This window comes from Bos mutus, chromosome 5 (assembly GCF_027580195.1).
Source record: "Bos mutus isolate GX-2022 chromosome 5, NWIPB_WYAK_1.1, whole genome shotgun sequence".
NCBI lineage: Eukaryota > Metazoa > Chordata > Mammalia > Artiodactyla > Bovidae > Bos > Bos mutus.
The window spans coordinates 23,904,325-23,926,505 of record NC_091621.1 but is presented as its reverse complement, the minus strand read 5'-3'; the positions used below and the strand labels follow the sequence as shown (position 1 = coordinate 23,926,505).

Sequence of the window (22,181 nt, the reverse complement as noted above, 5' to 3'; positions counted from 1 at the left end):
TCGACTGAACTCTTATCAGTGATAGAGAACTTAGAAAAGGAGCCTAGATTCTTCTTTTGTGATCCCCCATGGTGTGATGAATGCTCAGTAAATGTTGTTGACTGATTCTTTTTAAACTGGGCCTGGGAGGAGGAGTTTGAGGTTTGAAGGGGAAGATTGGAGACAGTTAAGGAAGAATTCATGTACATTCAACTCCTATAGAAAAAACAAAAAGCAGCCTTTCCAGGTTGCTCAGTGGTAAAAGAATCTGCCTGCCAATGCAGGAGATGTGGGTTCAATCCCTGGGTCGGGACAATCCCCTGGAGTAGGAAATGGCAACCCAATCCAGTATTCTTGCCTGGATATTCCATGGACAGAGGAGCCTGGTGGATCCATAGGGTTGCAAAGAGTGGGACACAACTGAACACAGCACAGCAGCAGTGGGGGGTGGGGGGCTGGGGGAGCAAACGCAAGGTTTAGAAGGGGAAGTTGGGGGATGATTAAGGAAGAATTATGTGTGTTCAACTCTCACAAAGAAAACAAACTGACCAAATGAAAACTATTAGCCACTTAACTTTACACAGTTGTGTAAAAAGAAAAATAAAAAATTTAGTTCCTTCTAAGGCAATGGCAACCCATTCCAGTACTCTTGCCTGGAAAATCCCATGGACGGAGGAGCCTGGTGGGCTGCAGTCTGTGGGGTCACTAGGAGTCAGACACGACTGAGTGACTTCACTTTCACTTTTCACTTTCATGCATTGGAGAAGGAAATGGCAACCCACTCCAGTGTTCTTGTCTGGAGAATCTCAGGGACAGGGGAGCCTGGTGGGCTGCCATCTATGGGGTCGCACAGAGTTGGACATGACTGAAGCAACTTAGCATGCATGCATGCATGCACTGGAGAAGGAAATGGCAACCCACTCCAGTATTCTTGCCCGGAGAATCCCAGGGACAGAGGAGCCTGGTGGACTGCCGTCTATGGGGTCGCACAGAGTTGGACACGACTGAAGTGACTTAGCAGTAGCAAAAACCATTATACGTATGTGTGTGTGTGTGTATGGATATATTGCTGCCTCATCTTGGTTGCGTTTGCAGTGTCCTTTACTGCAGTGGGCACAGGGACTATCTAGTTGGGCCTTGAAGCTCTGGAGCCAGGCTCAGGAGTTGCGGTGTGTGGGCTTAGTTGCTTTGTAGCATGTGGGGTCTTAGTTCCCCAGAGACTGCACCTATGTTCCCTGCATTGCAAGGCAGATACTTAACCACTGGATCACCAGGGAAGTCCCATAAAAACCATTTTATTCAGTTCCCACTGGTAACAATTATAACTGGGATTACAAGTAAAAATGGCTAGCATTAATGAAAACATATATCACAACCGTAGCTCTGAAAACTCAAGATATTTAGTGGAAAGAACTCCTAAAGATACATCTGAGTGTTTAAAGTAAAAGCAAAACATGAACAAAAACATTTTCCAAAGGAATCAAATGAGGCTCAGCTAATTTCATGTCACTTAACATCAATAAGGAAAAATACATTGAAAAATCTACACATTATGTAAGCAATGATGTTATTAGTATAACAAAGAATGAAATAGCTCTTAACTATTTTCAACTTTGCCTCTAAAATTCCTTTCATCTGATGGCAGAACATATTATTTCCTGTTCTTATTATACTCTGTGGGAAGTAGCACACCCATTTTAATGTCACTTTTCCCCTGTATCAACATTTATGGGAGGAATTATTTTTGTGCTCTCAAGGTTGATATCTCAGATCCAGAAGTCATGTGGCAATGGATCTCAAACTTAAATATGAGAATACCTGGAGAACTTGTTACTATCCTGAGAGCTCTCCTACATACAGTGATTCAGGTCTGGTGAGGGATTCAGAAATCTGCATTTCTAACAAGCATCCCAAATGATTCTAAGACAGGTCTTCCATAGATCTTGCCCTGATTTAAGCAACCAGAGTAATTTTCGTGTCTACTTTCCAACTGCAGAGGATAAGTTTTAAACTCTTATTTTCTATATGCCCTTAAGAGGTGGAAAGATTACAGGAAAATACATGAGTATAAATAACACATCTTTCATGACCTTTACAGGGAACTCAAATAACTAATTTTTGATTTACAATAAGTTTTGAAATGAGGCACTTCAAGATTCTGAGTTGCTTCATGAGTCATCAGTGATTAATCTTTCCATAGTTTTAACCCTGTGAATTTTTTTTTTTGAAAACTGGTTATTTTTGAATCAGGTTCTAGCTCCTAGGTGAGTGGAATATTAAAATTTTCAAGGCATATCTTTAAAAATTACTCCAGGTAAATAGTAATTTTCTTACCAATTTCTCGAATATTAGAATATGATATACTTTATGATGTACAGTTCACCCGTGAATAACACAGGTTGTGGGTGGTGATCCTCTGTGCAGTCAAAAATACAAGTATAACTTATAATCAACCCTACCTATATTTGATTCCTCAGTATCTGTGGTTTTGCATTGGCCAATTTAACCTGTCATGAATCAGGTAGTACTGTAGTTCTTACTATTGAAAAAAATCTGAGCATAAGTGGACCCATGCAGTTCAAATCCATATGAAAGTTCAACTGAACTTTATTTTTTTCTACATACAATGAAAATAGCATACTTCTACAAACATGTAAATTTCATAGGGTAATATTTATTCCACTTATCTTCATATATAAGGTTCTGTTTTATAACCCAGTAATATATTTTTTTAATTACTTATTTATTTCTGGGTGTGCTGGGTCTTCGTTACTGCTCACAGAACTTCTCTAGTTGCAGTGCACAGGCTCCTCACTGTGGTGGCTTTTCTTGAATCAGGGCACAGGCACTGGGGGCACGAACTTCAGTAATTGCAGCACGTGGTCTCAGTTGTGGCCCAGACTTAGTTGCTCCACAGCATGTGGAATTCCCCTGGACCAGGGATAAAACCTGTGATCCCTGCATTGGCAGGTAGATTCCTATCCACTGGGCCACCAGGGAAGTCCCTAAATAGTGTTTTAAGTATATTCAGCTGCCTTTGGGGAAAACCAAGGAAAGTGATTTTGATTTTTCCATGTTATTAAAGCATGGTGGGAGGCTTCCCAGATGGCTCAGTGGTGAAGAATTTGCCTGCCAATGCAGGAGACACAGGTTCGATCCTTGGGTCGGGAAGATCCCTTGAAGGGGGAAATGGTAATCCACTCCTGTATTCTTGCTTGGAGAATCCAATGGACAGAGGAACCTGGCAGGCTACAGTCCATGGGGTCACAAGAGTCAGACATGACTTAGCAACTAAACAACCACCAGTGGTTAGAACTCCATGTATACACTGCTGAAGGGCACAGGTTCAATCCCTGGTTGAGGAAATGAGGTCCCACAAGCTGGACAGTGTAGCCAAAAAAAAAAAAAGAGAAAACAACCCTTTCTCAAACATTCTTTCCTGCTTCATAGTACCTCCTGTGTTAATGTCTGTGTTTGCCACTGTCTTACAGATTGTCATTCAAAAATACAATGCAAGTGCAATGAAAATTGACTATGAAGAGAACTTGCAAGTCTCACAAAATATGTAGCATTTCATGAAATTGATATAGATGATGGGAAACTGTTTAAGCCATGAGCAGAGCCATAGACTGTGTCAATCAGTCCAACTAGCTATTAAAGTTGACAAGAACAAAAGGTCAAAGATACAAGATTTGACTAGAAGATACTCTTACAAAAATGGATGAAATCTGGGATGTTTTGTAAAATGATTCAATTATGGAACAGCCAACATGAAGTGAAGATTATCATTCCATGTTTCTAATGGTTTTGTCAAAAAACATTTCTAAGAGTTAAAATATTTTATAAGTTAACTATAAGAAAGTAAGGTTTTTTTGTAGTCTTAGCAAAAAATTTCAAGTTAAAAGTTCTAGTGAAACTACTTATGAAAATTTGGTCCCCCTTAAATACATTTACGGAGAAGGCAATGGCACCCCACTCAAGTACTCTTGCCTGGAAAATTCCATGGATGAAGGAGCCTGGTAGGCTGTAGTCCATGGGGTCCCTAAGAGTCAGATACCACTGAGCAACTTCACTTTCACTTTTCACTTTCATGCATTGGAGAAGGAAATGGCAACCTACTCCAGTGTTCTTGCCTGGAGAATCCCAGGGGTGGGAGAGCCTGGTGGGCTGACATCTATGGGGTCACACAGAGTCGGACACGACTGAAGTGACTTAGCAGCAGCAGCAGCAGCAGCAAATAGATTTAAGTGACCTTCTAGTATCAGTTATGCACTGATAAGTACCTGTTTCAAAGCATTAGTTGTCTGACTATATAACTGTGTAACAATGTTAACACAGATTTAATTTTAACATCTGATGCCAATCTCTCCTTATTAACCATATTTTAATTCAATAATTTAATATCTTTGTTATTCCTTCCAGCTGATTTTCTATAAATTCATTTACAATCCCAAGACATTAATTTACTAGTAAAGTAATTGTGGTTTTGGACCATGAATTTTAAATCATTATAACTAGGCTCAAACACATCTTTATTAATCAAAATGGGAAGCATTACAATCAACACATTTTTGCTAATGAGAAATAAGTTTATTTCTGTGCATAAAAATCTGTGCTTCGGGATTCAACGAACCCTTGGAAAGCATTTTCTGCCTCCTGCTGGTTGTGGATGGAGAAGGCAATGGCACCCCACTCCAGTACTCTTGCCTGGAAAATCCCATGGACAGAGGAGCCTGGTAGGCTGCAGTCCATGGGGTCGCTAAGGGTTGGACACGACTGAGTGACTTCACTTTCACTTTTCACTTTCATGCATTGGAGAAGGAAATGGCAACCCACTCCAGTGTTCTTGCCTGGAGAAACCCAGGGACGGGGAAGCCTGGTGGGCTGCCGTCTATGGGGTCGCACAGAGTCAGACACGACTGAAGCAACTTAGCAACAGCAGCAGCAGCAGCTGGTTGTGGAAGCATTTTCCCTCCAAAAAGTTGTTGAGATGCTTGAAGAAGTGGTAGTCAGTTGGTGAGAGGTCAGGTCTACGGTGAATGAGGCAGAACTTTGTAGCCCAATTAGTTCAACTTTTGAAGCACTGGTTGTATGATGTGTGGTAGGGTGCTGTTGCTGTTGTGGAGAAGAATTGGGTCCTTTTTGTTGACCAATGCTGGCTGCAAGTGTTGCAGTTTTGGTGTATCTCACTGATTTGCTGAGCATACTTCTCAGAGGTAATGGTTTTGCCAGGATTCAGAAAGCCGTAGTGGATCAGACAGTCTGCAGACCACCAGTGACCATAACCTTTTTATGGTGCAAGTTTGGCTTTGGGAAGTGCTTTGGAGCTTCTTCTTGGTCCAATCACTGAGTGGTTTGGCATTGGTTGTTGTATAAAATCCACTTTCTGTCCCATGTCACAATCAGATCAAGAAATGGTTCATTGCTGTTGCACAGAATAAGAGTAGGTAACACTTCAAAACAACAATTTTTTTGATTTTTGGTCAGCTCACACAGCACCCACTTACTGAGCTTTTTCAACTTTCCAATTTGCATCAAATGCTGAATGACTGTAGAATACTCGATGTTGAGTTCTTTGTTAACTTCTCTCTCTCAATTGGTCATTGTCAACTTCCAATGGACAGCCACTGTACTCCTTGTCTTCAAGGCTCTTGTCTCCTTTGCTAAACTTGAACCACACTGCATTGTATGTTCGTTAGCAGTTCCTGGGCCAAATGTATTGTTTATGTTGTGAGTTATCTCCGGTGCTTTATGACACATTTTGAACTCAAATAAGAAAATCGCTCAAATTCGCTTTTTGTCTTTTGCTTTTAGACATCATTTCCCTAGTCTAAAACAAATATAAAATAAACAGCAATAAGTCATTAGCAAAAAAAAATGAAGCAAGAAATGTGCAATAAAATGATGTATAAAATAACCACATTTAAGAATGTATCCGAATACATTCTTAAATGGCACTGTTGAACAGCAAAGTTCAACAATGCAAAACCACAATTACTTTTGCACCAACCCAATAAATCTATGGAAACCTTTACTGGAATTGCATTAAACTTTTTCACTACTTTAGGAAGAATTAGGGAGCCTATTTGCTATATTCAGTCTTTCTATCAAGGAAAGATGATTATCTCCATTTATTTTCTTTGATCTGTTTTAGAAAAGTTTTCCTCACATGTCTCATACATTATTTGTTGAATTAAACTGTGGAAAAGTCTTAGAGATGGGAATACCAGACCACCTGACCTGCCTCCTGAGAAATCTGTATGCAGGTCAAGAAGCAACAGTTAGAACTGGACATGGAACAACAGAATGGTTCCAAGTATGTCAAGGCTGTATATTGTCACCCTGATTATTTAACTTATATGCAGAGTACATCATGAGAAATGCTGAACTGGATGAAGCACAAACTGGAATCAAGATTGCCAGTAGAAATAACAATAACCTCAGATATGCAGATGACACCACACTTATACCAGAAAGTGAAGAAGAACTAAAGAGCCTCTTGATGAAAGTGAAAGAGGAGAGTGAAAAAGTTGGCTTAAAACTCCACATTCAGAAAACTAAGATCACGGCATTGGTCCCATCACTTCATGGTAAATAGATGGGGAAACAATGCAAACAGTGACAGACTTTACTTCTTTGGGCTCCAAAATCACTGCAGATGGTGACCACAGCCATGAAATTAAAAGACGCTTGCTCCTTGAAAGAAAAGTTATGATAAACCTAGACAGCATATTAAAAAGTAGACATTACTTTGAGAACAAAGGTCTGTCTAGTCAAAGCTATGGTTTTTCCAGTAGTCATGTACTGATGTGAGAGTTGGACTATAAAGAAAGCTGAGTGCCAAAGAATTAATGCTTCTGAACTGTGATGTTGAAGACTCCTGAAATTCCCTTCGACAGCAAGGAGATCCAACCAGTCCATCGTAAAGGAAATCAGTCCTGAATATTCATTGGAAGGACTGATGCTGAAGCTGAAACTCTAATACTTTGACACCTGATGCAAAGAACTGACTCATTGGAAAAGACCCTGATACTGGGGAAGACTGAAGGCAGAAGAGGATGAAAGAGGATGAGATGGTTGGATGGCATCACCGACTCAATGGACACGAGTTTGAGTAAACTCCAGGAGTTGGTGATGGACAGGGAGGCCTGGCGTGCTGCAGTCCACGGGGTTGAAAGAGTTGGATATTACTGAGAGACTGAACTGAACTAAATCACCTGAAGTGGTATCTGTTGCACTTACATACTCATTAACATAAATGGCTGAACAAATTCATTTTAATGGATATTCAATCCACTAAAAAAACTCAATATCCCACATAGGTAGTCACTTCAACATAGCCTCATGTCAACTCCCACACCAAAAGAGTACTTTATTTTGTAAATTTTGACCCATTGTCACTTCCATGTTATGGTCTTTTCAGCTGTCAAGTGTGCAAGGTGAAGAAAAAATTTAGTTATACAGGGATTGCACCTGGAAAATAAATTTCTTAAACTCCATATGTACTTTGTAAAACTGCTGGGTTCCAAGCCCATCTATGAACTCCCTGGCTACCAGTATCATGTGCAGCATACTAAAGCTACACTATCTCAATAGCTTATTGATTCTGTATAGATCCAGCAATCAATATGTCAACTTGTAACAGACTGCATACTTTTAACTGAACATGGCAAAATATTTACTGTCTTGAACTTTACATCATTTGATGTCAAACAATGAGGCAAATCCCAAAAGTACATACAAAAAACAGCCTTGTACTTACAAAAGATTGTTTCCCATACTGATTAATCCAGGCAGCTAACTCATTCGTTTACGTAATTTTATTGAAGAAAAATAAATCAGTTTCTAGCAGAGCTAATAGCTGGTCACTCCTCCATTGACAACTTGCATCATTTATTCTCTGCTATATTAAACAGTATACTGGAAGATAGATTAACTAGTAACTCCAAGCCTCCTAACAATTTAAATGAAAATAACAAAATGTTTTGAGACCTTATTTTGGAATACAAAGGGTGTTTGACTTCTAATTTCCATTCTCTGTAGAACCAGAACTGGTCATTCCTTTATTGACATACATAAAATACATCACATTTTCTGTTCTGCTGATACTATAAATTCAATACCAATTCTGTAGCCACATCAGTTATGAGCATAAAGTATACCATGTAACCTCAAATCTCTAACAGTGGAAGGCTTAAACAAGAATGGATGCTGCTAAATAATGCTGCTTCCTTTGATGTGACAACTCAGCATCCATCTTCCTCCCTCTTAGATGATTCTTCAGCATGTAAGAGTAGTGAGGAATGGTTTTAGTCTCATAACCAAGTTAGAGTGAAGACATTGGCCACATAATACACATGCTCCATTTTTTAAAAAATTCTGAATCTTGGGCAACTGTTTTCTTGTAACTACTTTACAGTTTCTAAAAGCAGTTATTGTTCAAAGCTGGAAGAACTTAAATCTTCTCAGATGACCATGTGAATGAATGAAGGGAGGTAAATAAAAAATAAAATTAAAAAAGATGAGGTCTGATAGGGGAGCAGCCAAATAAGAAAATCAAAAAAGGAATAGTAATTTAAAGTTTACTCCAGTTATAATGCAGGTTATTCTGACTTTAAGGTAGCATCACACAGCATACTTCTGAGTCCATTCCTGAGATATTCTGTTGTACTTATCTCTGTCTGTTTTATAGATCCATGCAATCTCTGGCACTAGGGAGTCATATGGGTTTGGATCCCATAGCAGTGAACAAATGGATAAAAGAACTTTAGAAATAGTTAAAGCAGGAGACCACTGTGATCTTAGAATATCAAGACAAATGCTGTCATTACTATTAATATTTGGATGATAAATTCTTATTGTAAATGCAACCTTAGGTGGTTTGAAGGGGTAGTCTGAAGGAAAATGAATACACCACCTTGACATGGGCTGTCATTAGGTCCCATAATTATGGCTTGCCTATGAACATATCATCCTCAACTGGACCTGCAGAACATTGTGCTGGAGGGTCACGGGCCAAATTACTAAGTTTCTTATTAATCTGTTTCAGCACCATAGTCTGTGCTTTTTGTCTGGCTCCTATCTCGGTGTGTGCTTGAAGGTCCGGCCAAAACTCTTGATGATCCCAGTGGCTGGGAAGGATTGTCTCTTCATCTCACACCGGCTCTGCCAGACATAGGCGCAGAGGGGCCAGGGACTCCCTCACACTGTGGACTCGGCCTCCGCCCCGTGGGGCAGCTGGTGCCTCCCTGGCTCTATGGGGGTCTAAACACTCACTTTTACTGTCAACTAATTTTCAGCACGAGTGACAAGATAATTCAAGAGGAGCAAAGAACAGTCTTTTCAACAAATGTTGCCAGGACATCCAAAACAGATATTCACATATATAACAATGAAGCTGGACCCCTACCCTCTCATTGTATGTAAAACGTAGCTCAAAATGGATCAGTGACCTAAACATGACAGGAAAAATAAAAAAACTCTTAGAAGAAAACAAATTATCATGATCTAGGATTATACAAAGGCTTAGGCAACAAAACACAAGCAACAACAATGACAAAATAGTAAATTGGACTTCATCAAACATAAAGATCTAGGCCCGGGAACAGAATTCCAGACAAAACAAGTATGAAGGCCCGAAGGTAAGCTGTGTATCAGAGGGGGAGAAAGTAAACCAGAATGAGTGGAGAAAGCTGAGGCATGATAGGAGAAATAGTTGAAAAGATGGGCATAGTCCAGTATATAGAGGGCCTTGAAGGCCATGATAAAATAAATGGATTTTATTTGAAATGCAGTGGGAATCATTGCAAGATTTTGTTTTAGGGAATGTCGTGTTCTGATATATGTTTCTGAAGACAACTTTGATTCCTGCATGTCACATTAACTGTTGCTGGGCAGGGAACAAGGAAACCAGCTTAGGAAGCTTTTATAGCCATCCAGGCAAGACATAAATGATGGCATCAAGAGAATGGATAGACAGGAGATTAGATAGATATGGAAGAGCTGAAAAGACTAACTGAATGTGGTAATTGAGGAAGAAAAGAGGAAATAAAGGATAACTCTTAGGTTTTCAGTTTAAGATGTATGTAATTTATGGAGAAAGGAAAGACTAGAATAATAAGTTTGGAGGCAGTTAGGCATGGAAATCAGTGTTTTGTTTTGGTATGTAAAAGGTGAAAAACCTTTAGTCATCCAAATGGAGATATCAAGTACTGAGCTGAAAAAACAAGTCTAGACCTAGGGGAGGAGTCAAGGCTGCAGATAAAAATTCATGTCATTTATTAGGCCCATGTAGGACTATCTTGGAGAAGGAAATGGCAACCCACTCCAATATTCTTGCCAGGAGAATCCCATGGACAGAGGAGCCTGGTAGGCTACAGTCCATGGGGTTGTAAGAGTCGGACACGTATTAGCAACTAAACCATAAAACAGGACTATTTAGAGCAAGTATCTAGATAGAGAATAGCAGAAGAGCTTACACTATGGCCCAGGGCACTGTAATATTAAAAGACTGAGTAAAGGGGATGGAGCTGGCAGAGGAGACTGAAAAAGAGTAACCAGTTAAGTAGGAGAAAAAAAACAGTAACAGAATTGTGGTGTGTGAAAGGATACTCAGAAATAATTAATTAGTTACTTATATGCAGATTTAGTCACATGAGGTAGATAATCAAAAACTTATCAAAGCATAAAAAAAGACAAAAAAATGTGCAAAATGTGGGGAAAGGGAGGGAACAAATTGCAGACAGTTTAGAAACAGTTAAGTCTGGTTTATACAGTTTTTTAATAAACTGATTAATTGGCAGCTAGACTGTCTTTGAGCAGGCTGACTATCATAAAAGAAAACTGTTTCAGTTTATGGCTTTGCCAGAGCCTTGAGAGCGTCACTGTAGAACACACTGATGGGCTTTGTGATTTTTCAGTCTAGTCCCTTAGTTGTAAATCATTTCCTCATCAGTTGTAAATCATTTCCTCATCAGGAGTACTCAAGTGTCATGGAAAAAAAATATTAAAAAGTATTTCAAAAAGAATATGGAAGCCAAAAATCATAATCAGAAGGTACAAATTAATCTCACAAAGGGTACCTTTAGATCAATGGTTCTCAAACTTCAGTATGCCACCAGCATCATCTGGAGGATTTATTAAAACAGAGTGAGTAAAAGTCACTCAGTCGTGTTCAACTCTTTGTGACCCAAATTCTCCAGGCCAGAATACTGAAGTGGGTAGCCTTTCCCTTCTCCAGGGGATCTTCTTAAACCAGGGATCAAATCCAGGTCTCCTTCATTGCAGGCAGATTCTTTAACACCTGAGCCACAAGGGAAGCCCTTAAAACAGAGTACCAGGCCCCAACTCAAAATTTCTGATTCAGTGTCTAGAGTGGGGCCCCAAATCTGCTTGGACTAACACAAGTAATGTTTATACTGCTAATTGAAGAACCATATTTCTTGAGTTTCAATGACCTAGGAGACTTGAATGCATGCAGCTGGAAACATGTCCAAGAAGAAATGTTCATAACTACCTTGATTATAATAATAAAAAAACTAAAAATAATCTAAATGTCCATAGTTGAATGGATAAATCATGGTATGCATTTTGTAATAGAATGCTATACAGCCATGACGATGAGTGATAGCTACATGCATCTATACAGATGAATCTCAAAAACGAAGTTGAGCAAAAACAGTCACTAAAGTATACATATAATTTGATTCTATTCACAGAAAAGCCAAAAGCAGGAAATACTGTACTTATAGAGACACATAAACATGTGGTAAAATTATAATGAAAAATAAAAGATTTATTGATACAAAATTCAGACAGTTGTCATCCGGAAGTTAGGAAAGATAGAGAAGTATTAAAGATACTGCTGCTGCTCCTGCTGCTGCTAAGTCGCTCAGTCGTGTCCAGCTCTTCACGACCCCATGGACTGCAGCCTACCAGGCTCCTCCATCTATGGGATTTTCCAGGCAAGAGTACTGGAGTGGGTTGCCATTGCCTTCTCCTAGACACTGAGGCACTTCAAAGTTAATGTTCTACTTTTTAAATGATGTTGTACTTCAAAATGTAAGTAAAATATACACTTCCTAAGTGAAAGTCAAAGTGTTAAGTCGCTTGGTCATGTCTGACTCTTTGCGACCCCATGGACTGTAGCTTGCCAGCTGTCCATGAGGATTCTCCAGGCAAGAATACAAGAGTGGGTAGCTATTTCCTTCTCCAGGGGACCTTCCCAACCCAGGGATCGAATCCACATCTCCTGCATTGCAGAGCCACCAGGGAAGCCTTCATATATATTCTAGTGTGTGTGAATTGCTTCGTAATAAAAATTTTTAAGTAAAATCGGAGGTAATGATCAGCTGTATTAGTTAGTGCTCAGTTCAAGAAAGGTGAGGACATAGAAATGACTCTAGAATTTGGTAAAAGGAAGTTTGTGGTGATCCCTAAAGAGTGATTTCAGAGGGGTAATAAGGACAGAATCCAAACTACAACAGATTAATGAATATTAGAACACAAGACAGAAACTGCCAAAGCCACAAGACAAGTGAAATCAAATACTTCAGGAATGCAAAGGATAGAAATTAGTTCCAACCCAAGGGCAAACAATAACACTTCCTGGAAGAGGAGCAACATTTGAGTATATAGAAGGAAATGAAGCATGTTTCAGGCAAAAAGAATAGCACCAATGCCAGTAAAGTCAGCATCAAGCAAAAGTTAAGCACGAAGGGGAAGGGCAAGCAGTGCAGTTTAGCTGTAGCACAGTGGCTGGCTGAGTACTAGGATTTAGCTAGGAACGTACAGGTTGTCTAAACTGGCACTGTCTACATGGTAATCACTGGCTACATGTAGCTACTGAGCACTTAGGATGTGGCTGGGACAACTGAAGAACTGAAGTTTTTAATTTGAATTAATGTAAATTTAACAACTGATACCTGATTTAGTTATAGGAACATTTTTAAGTCTCTTTGGAAGAAACTGGGTATATGAATAAACTTTTCAAACAGCAGATTTTATGAAACCTAAATATAGATCAAACGTTTTCAGTGAAAATGTAGCATCTGAAAGATGGGCTATAAATAAGGTGACCATCTGTACAAGTTTTAGTACTGTAAGTTATACAACACAGGGTCACCCTAGCTGTAGACATAATCTATATTCTAGATGTCAAAGCATGTAAAAAATAATTAATTAAAACTTTTATTACATATTGAGATCATAATATCCTGGATATATAAGGTTAAATAAAATGTATTAAGATTAATCTCACCTGTTTTTTTACTTTCTACAATGTGGCCATCAGAAATTTTAAAATTATACATGGTTGACATTCTATTAAGTATCATACAGCACTGGTCTAGAGAAAGACAGGCCAACTTGAGCTTTAGCTATTACTCAGTAGTAAATAAAGTCAATGAAATCTCAAAATATCCACATTAATTTTTTTTTTAAGTAAAAGGAAGTATTGTAGCACTTGGAACTATTAAACTAAAACTGCCCTTTAAAGTTATGTTTTTTAATTAGCTCAATAAATCAAAGGAGAAATGAAGTCACCAAGGGAAAAAAAATGGTTTTCAGGTCTATAAAACCTGACTAGCTTACAAAGGCTTTATAAGGGTATAATATACAGCAACAAACAAGTTCCTGGTCATGAGTGCGTGGCAAACTATTTACAAACAATCCTATTTAAAAACCAACTTTTGTATTTATTCCTTCTTTCAATAGTCATAGGTTTACAGATATACTCAACATCTCATTTTCTACAATCAGGAAAATGTTCAATCACTCTTAGACAATCATAGACAATGCTAGAACCTTGTGGAAGTTAACAATTCTGTTTTTTTGGAGAGAGTCTCAAGGGTGATAGATTGTCCCTGTCACCTTTCCTCCAACAGCATCCTACACTAGAAAAAGAAAAGTCAGAAGGACTATTTAGCCTAACTCTTACAATTCTGGAAAGTCTTATCTAGTATCCTGACTAGCATCTGGCTCCCCTCCCCCCATCCCCATCCATAATTAGGCAATGTCAACACCATCTAACCGGTTGCCCAAGCTAGAAATGTGTTATACCAAATTTCTCTTTCAACATCACTCCATTCAAAGACCTTTTCAAATTCTACCCTCTTAATTTGTTTCAGAATTTTAATATCTCACCCCAACCCAAACTGCCACAGAAGGGTCAAATAGCTATATATGGCAGAATTGGGATTAAACGAAATTTCTGTCTCTATATGGACTCCCTCTCTCTCTCGGTCATCTAATTCACCTCTGTGGTTTTAACTTGCAAATTGTATCTATCTCCAGCTCAGATTTTTCTCAGAATACCTCAGAATTGAAAATCTAATCACCTACTAGGGATGTCCACCTGGATATTCCATAGCCATCCCAATCTCAACATATCAAAAAATTCAATTAATCATCTTTCCCATCCAATTTCTCACTTATCACCTATTCTCCAAATATTGGATTAGAATTCCTATATTAGAAAACTGGACACCAATTTCTCTCTCAATATCCAATTAAGTCCTTCCCATTTTATCTCTTGGATATTTTTCAAATCCTTTCTCCATTTTTCAGCCCAACAAATCCTCAGCCGATCTCCCTTTAACGACCTTCATCCAAATTCATAATATAACCTGCGTGTTCCATGAACTGACCATCACCTACCTTTCATGTCTCTATATAGTCTTGTACTCAGTAATTCCACCATGAGAAACTGTGTGAGGTTTATACACGCACTAGGTTGTTTCTCTTCAATCTGTCTTTTTCATGTGTTCTCTTGCCTTGTTCAGTCGCTCAGCTGTGTCCGACTCTGCAAGCCCACGGAATGCAGCATGCCAGGCTTCCCTGTCCTTCACCACCTCCCAGAGTTTGCTCAAATTCATGTCCATTGAGTCAGTGTTGCCATCCAACCATTTTATCCTCTGTCGCCCCATTCTCCTCCTGCCTTCAATCTTTCCCAGCATAAGGGTCTTTTCCAATGAGTTGACTCTTTGCATCAGGTGGCCAAAGTATTGGAGCTTCAGCTTCAGCATCAGTCCTTCCAATGAATATTCAGGAATTATTTCCTTTAGGATTGACTGGTTTGTATAACTGAATCATTTTGCTGTACACCTGAAACACAATGACGTAAATCAACTATAATTTTAAAAATGAACAATTTTTGCCTTTTTCAGTTGCTGTTTTCTTATCTCTGGGCTAGCTATCTTTTTAGTAAAATTCCTAAGCCAAATAGATTTTGAATTTGTCTGTTGTATAATGATGTATAATAAAGCTGCTGCATTGTTATTGAATATTCAGGGCTAATTTCCTTTAGGATTGACTGGTTTGATCTTCTTGCAGTCCAAGGGGCTCTTAAGAGTCTTCTCCAACACCACAGTTCAAAAGCATCAATTCTTCTGTGCTCAGCCTTCTTTATGGTCCAACTCTCACATCAATACATGACTACTGGAAAAACCATAGCTTTCACTATATGGATCTTTCTATACCTAGATGGCCTTCTTTCCAACTTTAAGGAGCATGTGCAGGTCTCCAATGTCCACCCATGCAAGAAACAGTAAATCTAAAGTACTCAGGTTCTACTGGTTTTAAAGTCTAAGAATCAACAAAATGAGTCTCTCCTGCTGCCCTAAGCAGAGATTCTTAGGTATAGAAATCTACCATCAGGATGTATTTCTAGTCATAAAGTTTCTCCAGTGAGACTTAAAGGGAGTAGCTAGTCATGCTCACTAGGCCAGTAGAATGAGAGTTATGGACAGTTTCTTTAGACCACATCTAATGGTTTCTAATTTTCAATTAAATACCTGTTCTTGAACACCCTTTTCAAGAGTGGCTGCCAAAACTCTGCTTGATTTACATTCTTTGTTGAGTCATCTGAAGAAGTGACTTGATGAGATAAGTGTAGGGAAAAAGGGTGAAGCTGCCATGTAGGTGACCTATAGTAATGTAATGTCACCAGGAGCAAGGAATGAAAATTGTAAGGTCAATATGATTAAAGGAAATGTTCTGGGCATATGATACTTCAAGACATTGTTCACTTGGAAATTACAACTTGTCATCCAAATAGTGAATAGCACACAAAATATAACAAAGTTCAATAAGAGGCTTCAATATTCACAAGGATATTCAAGAATCTGCACACCAGTGAGCATGAAAATGGATTTTGTAGTAACTCAGGTTCCACACATTAATTTTTATGAGCTCATCACCAGAATAGAAGCTTCCCTGAGAGCTCAGGTGAAAAGAGACGTATCACTGTATCTATACTAATTCAAAAGTGTCTAATGTTATTAATACTTTATCTGTCCTGGTATCTTTTCCAACTATTAAGATACATAAGGTACCTCTCTATACTCCCAGAATTTATTCTGCTTTCTTCACTCACTGTATTTTCAACAGTACCTTTTAAGTAAGCTGTCTATGTTCTTCCTCTAGATTATGACCATCTTGAAGACTGTGTCATGTCTTTTTCATCTTTGTACTCCTAACAAATAACAGTGCCTGACATTTGTTAGCAATCAATAAAATTCTACCAACTAAATCTTCTTTTTACTTGATTAAACCATCTAAAAATCTAAAGCAATGCTACTCAAAGTAGCAAGACCACAGACTGTTTATTTATGATAAAGTGTTTGAGCCAGAATGTGTGCAAGAATGGCTTCCTTTTTTGAGCAAGTCTTGCTATGAAAAAATGTTTAGCTAAACCAAGCAGTGCTATCTGATCTATATTCTTGCCCCACTTTGAGCCAAACACTTGAAAGTTAGACAAAGACATTTTCATAAAGAAAATTAACTTTCATCCACTTTTATAGCATATGTATATTTACAAATACCCAAAAAGATTAAAAATAAAGGGATCTACTTTCACTGGTTAAAAATAATATAATAAACACACAGAGCACTTAAAAAAATTTTTTTAAAAGCCAAGACACATTAAAAAAAAACCTAATAAATTTTTAATTAGAATTTTTTTCCTTTTTTTAAACAGGACAAGTAACAGATTACATCAAACTTCAGAACTTTTCAAATATCTAGTTATTATACACATTCCCATCTGTCTTGCAGGGAGGGATCTTGGTCGGCTTAACAGTTTCAGGTAAAATAAGCTGCATAATAGTATATATTACAATAATAAGTGTACAATGCTTACATGGAATATGTTTTAGAAGCAAGAAAAAGATGCATATGCATCGAAAGGCGACCTCTTAAAATGCCACAACTATTTTTTTACATTCACTCTTGTAACAGGTCACAAGATGGGGTCACTAAGCTCAGATAAATCACTGTGATGCACATAAAATACAGAAAGATTGGTTATTATATATATTATATATATATTTATATTTTCACACGTTAGCATCTGAGACATAAACTGAGAATTTAAAATTTATTCTCTTCAGGTAACAAATCATTTTTTATTCTTCATAAACATGGTGCCCACAAAAGCACAAAGGTAAGGCACAATAAGGTTTTCTGTTACAGAACAGTGTGCATCATGTTTACTTAACCAGGAAACGTGCATTAACTGTGCAAGTTCATGCTGCAAACCTAACACATATACAATTTTAAATAAAAGGAAACTGAGCTTTAAACAAAATCAAGATTGGTACAATTTCAGCTTTTTCACATATTCATTTGGACTGACAATGATATATCAACAGGTTATTTTTAAAAAGCCAATTGCTACAAGTAAACTTTGCTCCATAACTATTTTAATCTGAAATCATAAACCATAATAAAGTAACTTTACTGAAACAAAGTAAATACCCAGGCACAAAGTGACCATCACTCGTGCATTTAATATACTGCGACCTTTCATAACCCAAAATTGCAAACGGAATTTTTCAAATACACATTTTGCTGCGACAATGTGCCCTGTTTTAAACTTGACATATAACAGGGAAGCTAACATTTCATTAAATTATAAATAGATTGGGAAAATGACTTAATCCCAGCGGTACTATGTCATAGCCCTAGTATTTATAATAAATACAGCTTTTCACAAAATAGTTTCCCAATATCTGCCAATTGCTTTTTTATTGCTCACATAAATTTGAATCTATTACAACTGATATTGGAACTTTCACACAAAATCATACTCAGACATTTTTATATAAAACCTATAAAAGTTATTTTAAACTTGTATCTAATACTTCCAGGTGTTCGGCTGTTTGATCTGTATGATAGTATAGCCATATGTATATATGTGTGTGTATATATACACATATACACATACACACATATATATATACATACACACATATATACACATACATATATATACACACATTAGATTATGAATAAAATAGGAAGCTTATTTTACTGCTTTAATGCAGACATCCTCACAAAACAGACTACTTTGGCCGTCACCAGCATTTATACATATATACAAAAGCCAGTTTAAGTACATGAACATCCACTTACACTTTTATGTAACCACTAAACCCGAATTGATTTTCCCATATTCCAGCTGTAGCAAATGAATCTCTTACAAGCAATAGAAACCTAAGGTTAAATTGGGAAATTAACAGTTTTACCACATTAGCCTGTAAGGAACTATTTAGGTGACTGTATACAAAAATTCACAATATCAGTTTACAGGAAATTATGGAAAAACAAGAAGCCTTTTCCCCATGCTTTTGTGTGGTTATTCAAACACTTCTTGGTGCAAAAATACAACCATCACATTTGAAAATGCTTAATAAGGTCAATGTTCCTCATGCAAAACTTTTAAGTGCATTGGCTTAACTGAACTCCAAAAACTGAACAAAACAATTACTCTATCTACTCAGCATTGCTGCCTCACTGCTAAGTCCCTTTGGAACCTTAAGATTTCTGGAACGTTCAAATAGAGCTGTATTCAATAAAAATATTACATACAAAAAGCATTTAAAAAGGGAGACAGGAAGCCAAACAGGAATTTTCCTACTGTAAAGAACAGTCTTAGGAGTGGAAGAAGTCTTTTCAGGAACCTCCTTGAGAATTGGCTAGGCCAGTCCGAAGACGAAGATGAGACATAGAGTTCATATGTTTATTTGATGGCTTCAAGGGAGTGTTGCAAGTAAGAGCCTGGGGAAAGCGATGGTGATATCTATCTAGTCGTAAATATTTTACTGTAACCAATTTCCCTGTTGTAAGATAAAAATAATATTTTAGATCTGTATGAATGTGCTTAATATTAATAGAAAACAAACCGTGGTAAAAGATAAATGAACACAAATAAAATAATTAAAATTATTACTCTACAAATGATAACCTAAGATTCTTTAATTTAAAATCTGGTGGAATTTAACAGTAAGCCATAATTTATCTTTTCAAAATGTTTGTAGTATTCGAATTTCTTACCATCAAACCAAGAGCCATGCAATGCCTTAAAAGCTTTCCCAGCATATTCTGGAGACAGACATTTAACATATACACAACCCTGTAATATTTTAAAAAGAAAACAAAAAGGAAGAAAGAAATAGTCTTAGTTTAATAGCAACAATTCAAAATGTAGAATTCAATGGTGAAAGTTACTTTACCTCACGAGAGTTCTTGTCTACTGCAATGTGAACAATGCCATCATTATCACTGCATTTTTCTAAAATTGCTTCTTGAATTGCCAAATGCCACTGATCCCCTATTTCCCTAAAAAATTAATGAAAACAAAAATCAACAGCCATATTCTTACTTAGAAAGAAGTTTTCTGTCTCTTCAACGAGTGCATGCTAAGTTGCTTCAGTTGTGTCTGACTCTGCAACCCCATGGACCGTAGCCTAGCGGGCTCCTCTGTCCATGGGATTCTCCAGGCAAGAATACTGGAGTGGGTTGCCATGCCCTCCTCCAAGGGATCTTTCTGACCCAGGGATTGAACCTGCATCTCTTATGTCTCCTGCATTGGCAGGTGGGTTCTTTACCACTAGCATCACCACATACCTAACTAGAATCAGGACAGCTTAAAAACCATATATTGTAAAAAACTAATAGTATATAAATGCTTGTTACTAGCAGTAGGTAGATTTAAAAATGTTGGCATTCAGAAGTCCCAGCTATGTTCTCACTTTCCAGTGTAAGACTGTACAAGCTGAGGCACTGAAGGATCAGCCTACCATAGCAAGAAGGATCAGCCTACCACAGGAAGAAGGATCAGCCTACCATAGCAAGATAAATATGTTTTCAATTTTATGTTTAAAATCCTTTGCACTTACAGTCATTTCTCTTTTCTATCTAAACAAGTGTTAACAAACACTTCAATGAGTTGTGATAAACTTATAAAAGTATTATTTTTAATGACATTTTCAAATTCCTAACTTAAGGAAAATTCTTAGTAAATATTATATTCTGAGCTTTTTTTCCCAAAATATTAGAAACTTTATACAGGACAAACATTTTGCAAAAATAAGTCACTTTACTATTATGAAAGAGGTTCTGTTATAGTAACACACATTTGTCTTTCTTGTGAGATACAGACGGTGGGGCAGAGGAAAAGGCCATTCCACTTCAAATCATAAATCTTCATCTCAGGTAATAAAATACTGGGCTGGCATAGACTTCCTAATCTCTAAGGTATAGGGTGAGACTCCCAGTAGAGGGATCACCACACTGTCATTTCTACCTCTGCAAAATGAAGGGGGTGTGTGTTGTGTGTGTGTATGCTGACAGTGCTTTTCACATTAACAATTTCACCGTTACTTAATCTACCATATCAACTATTTCTTGAAATAAATGAGTTATCAGATGGGAATTATGCATATTTTATATATATTACAATTTCCACTATCAGCTTTAAAAAAAAAACAGAATTTGATTTGTCCTATTATTGGACAGATAAGCAGTCACCTCTAGGAAGCAAATTCTAAAGATTATTACAGCTTATATGTAAAATATTATGGATTTTAAAGAAATAACTTTTGACTATACTATATTCTGGAATGCAAGTGTCACTGTAATTATATAGAAAAGTTTCTCAAATGGTAAATGGACATAAAAGTTCCTCAAATATTGCAATGACAGGTAGACAAATCTTATAGAAAGGAAGGTATGTACCTTTCGTAGAAAACTTTTTATAAGGGTTTGGAAATTTTAAGACAGCAGATATTTTTATTTATATTGCCTACAGAGGCAAAGAGTGGTGGCAAACATGACATACATTTAATAAAGGATACTGTTGATTATCATCGTATCTGTCATTAATCTGATTCAAGCATCTGTCTTCTATAAGGGATTCACAGTAAATACAAAGATTTTAAAAAGTTTTTCAAGTCATTATACACCTGTGTCTTTTGGGAAAACTTTGTTTCAAATTTAAAAAGAAGAATTGGGAAAACCATAACATTTTGGTAGTTAATATTTAGAAGTAAAGGAGATTTTTCAATTATAGACACAGCATTATAAGACTATCATGTATTTTTCATCCAAATATTAAAAAATTGCATGTACCTTTTGTCATAATACTTACATAACTGGATCAAACATATTTCGAATCTTCAGACATGGTGTCAAACTATTTGGTGGTGAATTTCTTCTATCTAAATGAAATGCTATAAAAAAACAAATTAGTTTTACTATTTTCCAGTGTTCCATTTTATTGAAAGGTATTCAGTCACTGAGTTCATTCAAAAAATATTCATTGCATGCTTTTACTATGAGCTAGATCCCTGGATCAAGGTGAATAAGACACACACAGTCACAAGACAGACACAGAGTCACTGATCTCACACTTTACAGTGGGGGAGACAGATGAAAAACAGTATCAACAAAGAAATTATAACTGTGGCAAATTCTAAGAAAGAAGGGTATAGAAAGCTGTCAATGTACTTAAGCCCATCTGTGAATATCAGATAACACTGAGGAGGGTGTACCTATGGTTGATACTTGTTGATGTATGACAGAAAACCACAAAACTCTATAAAGCAATTATCTTTCAATTAAAAAAGAAAAAATTTATGCTGAAACCTAAAGAATAAACAGAGACAGAATAAAGAGAGGTGTAAAGGACATCTAAAGCAAAGGTGACAGCTTATACAAAGCCCAAGGCAAGAAGGAACTTGATATATTCAAATTAACTAAAAGACAGCCACTGTGACTAGAGATGGAACAACAGAAAGATAAACCTGAGGAAGATGCTGGATTACGGAGGACTATGTAAGCCACATTAAAGTCCTTGGACATTACCATAAGAGCAATGGGAATCCACTCAAATGTTTTAAGGACAGGAATAGTAAGACAGGATC

General features: G+C 37.2%; 1 protein-coding gene and 1 pseudogene across 2 annotated transcripts in view; both read right to left on the bottom strand.

Moving 5' to 3' along the window:
* Positions 1 to 1,276: 1,276 nt before the first annotated feature.
* LEMD3 (LEM domain containing 3) overlaps positions 1,277 to 22,181 on the bottom strand; it is a 90,777-nt gene continuing 69,872 nt past the window's right edge. The window contains exons 10-14 of one of the 2 annotated variants that reach the window (XR_011464195.1): positions 21,407 to 21,488; positions 19,491 to 19,596; positions 19,312 to 19,390; positions 14,635 to 19,094; positions 1,277 to 5,809 (exon numbers count right to left, since the gene is read on the bottom strand). Coding sequence is in view for 1 of the 2 variants with exons in the window: in XM_070370542.1 (XP_070226643.1) it covers positions 18,931 to 19,094; positions 19,312 to 19,390; positions 19,491 to 19,596; positions 21,407 to 21,488 (431 nt within the window). In the remaining variant the exon portion in view is untranslated. Of the gene's footprint in view, positions 5,810 to 12,286; positions 19,095 to 19,311; positions 19,391 to 19,490; positions 19,597 to 21,406; positions 21,489 to 22,181 lie in introns of those variants that run through there. The other variant, XM_070370542.1, reaches the window with a different exon arrangement.
* LOC138987911 (ubiquitin-conjugating enzyme E2 D3 pseudogene) lies at positions 8,546 to 12,143 on the bottom strand (annotated as a pseudogene).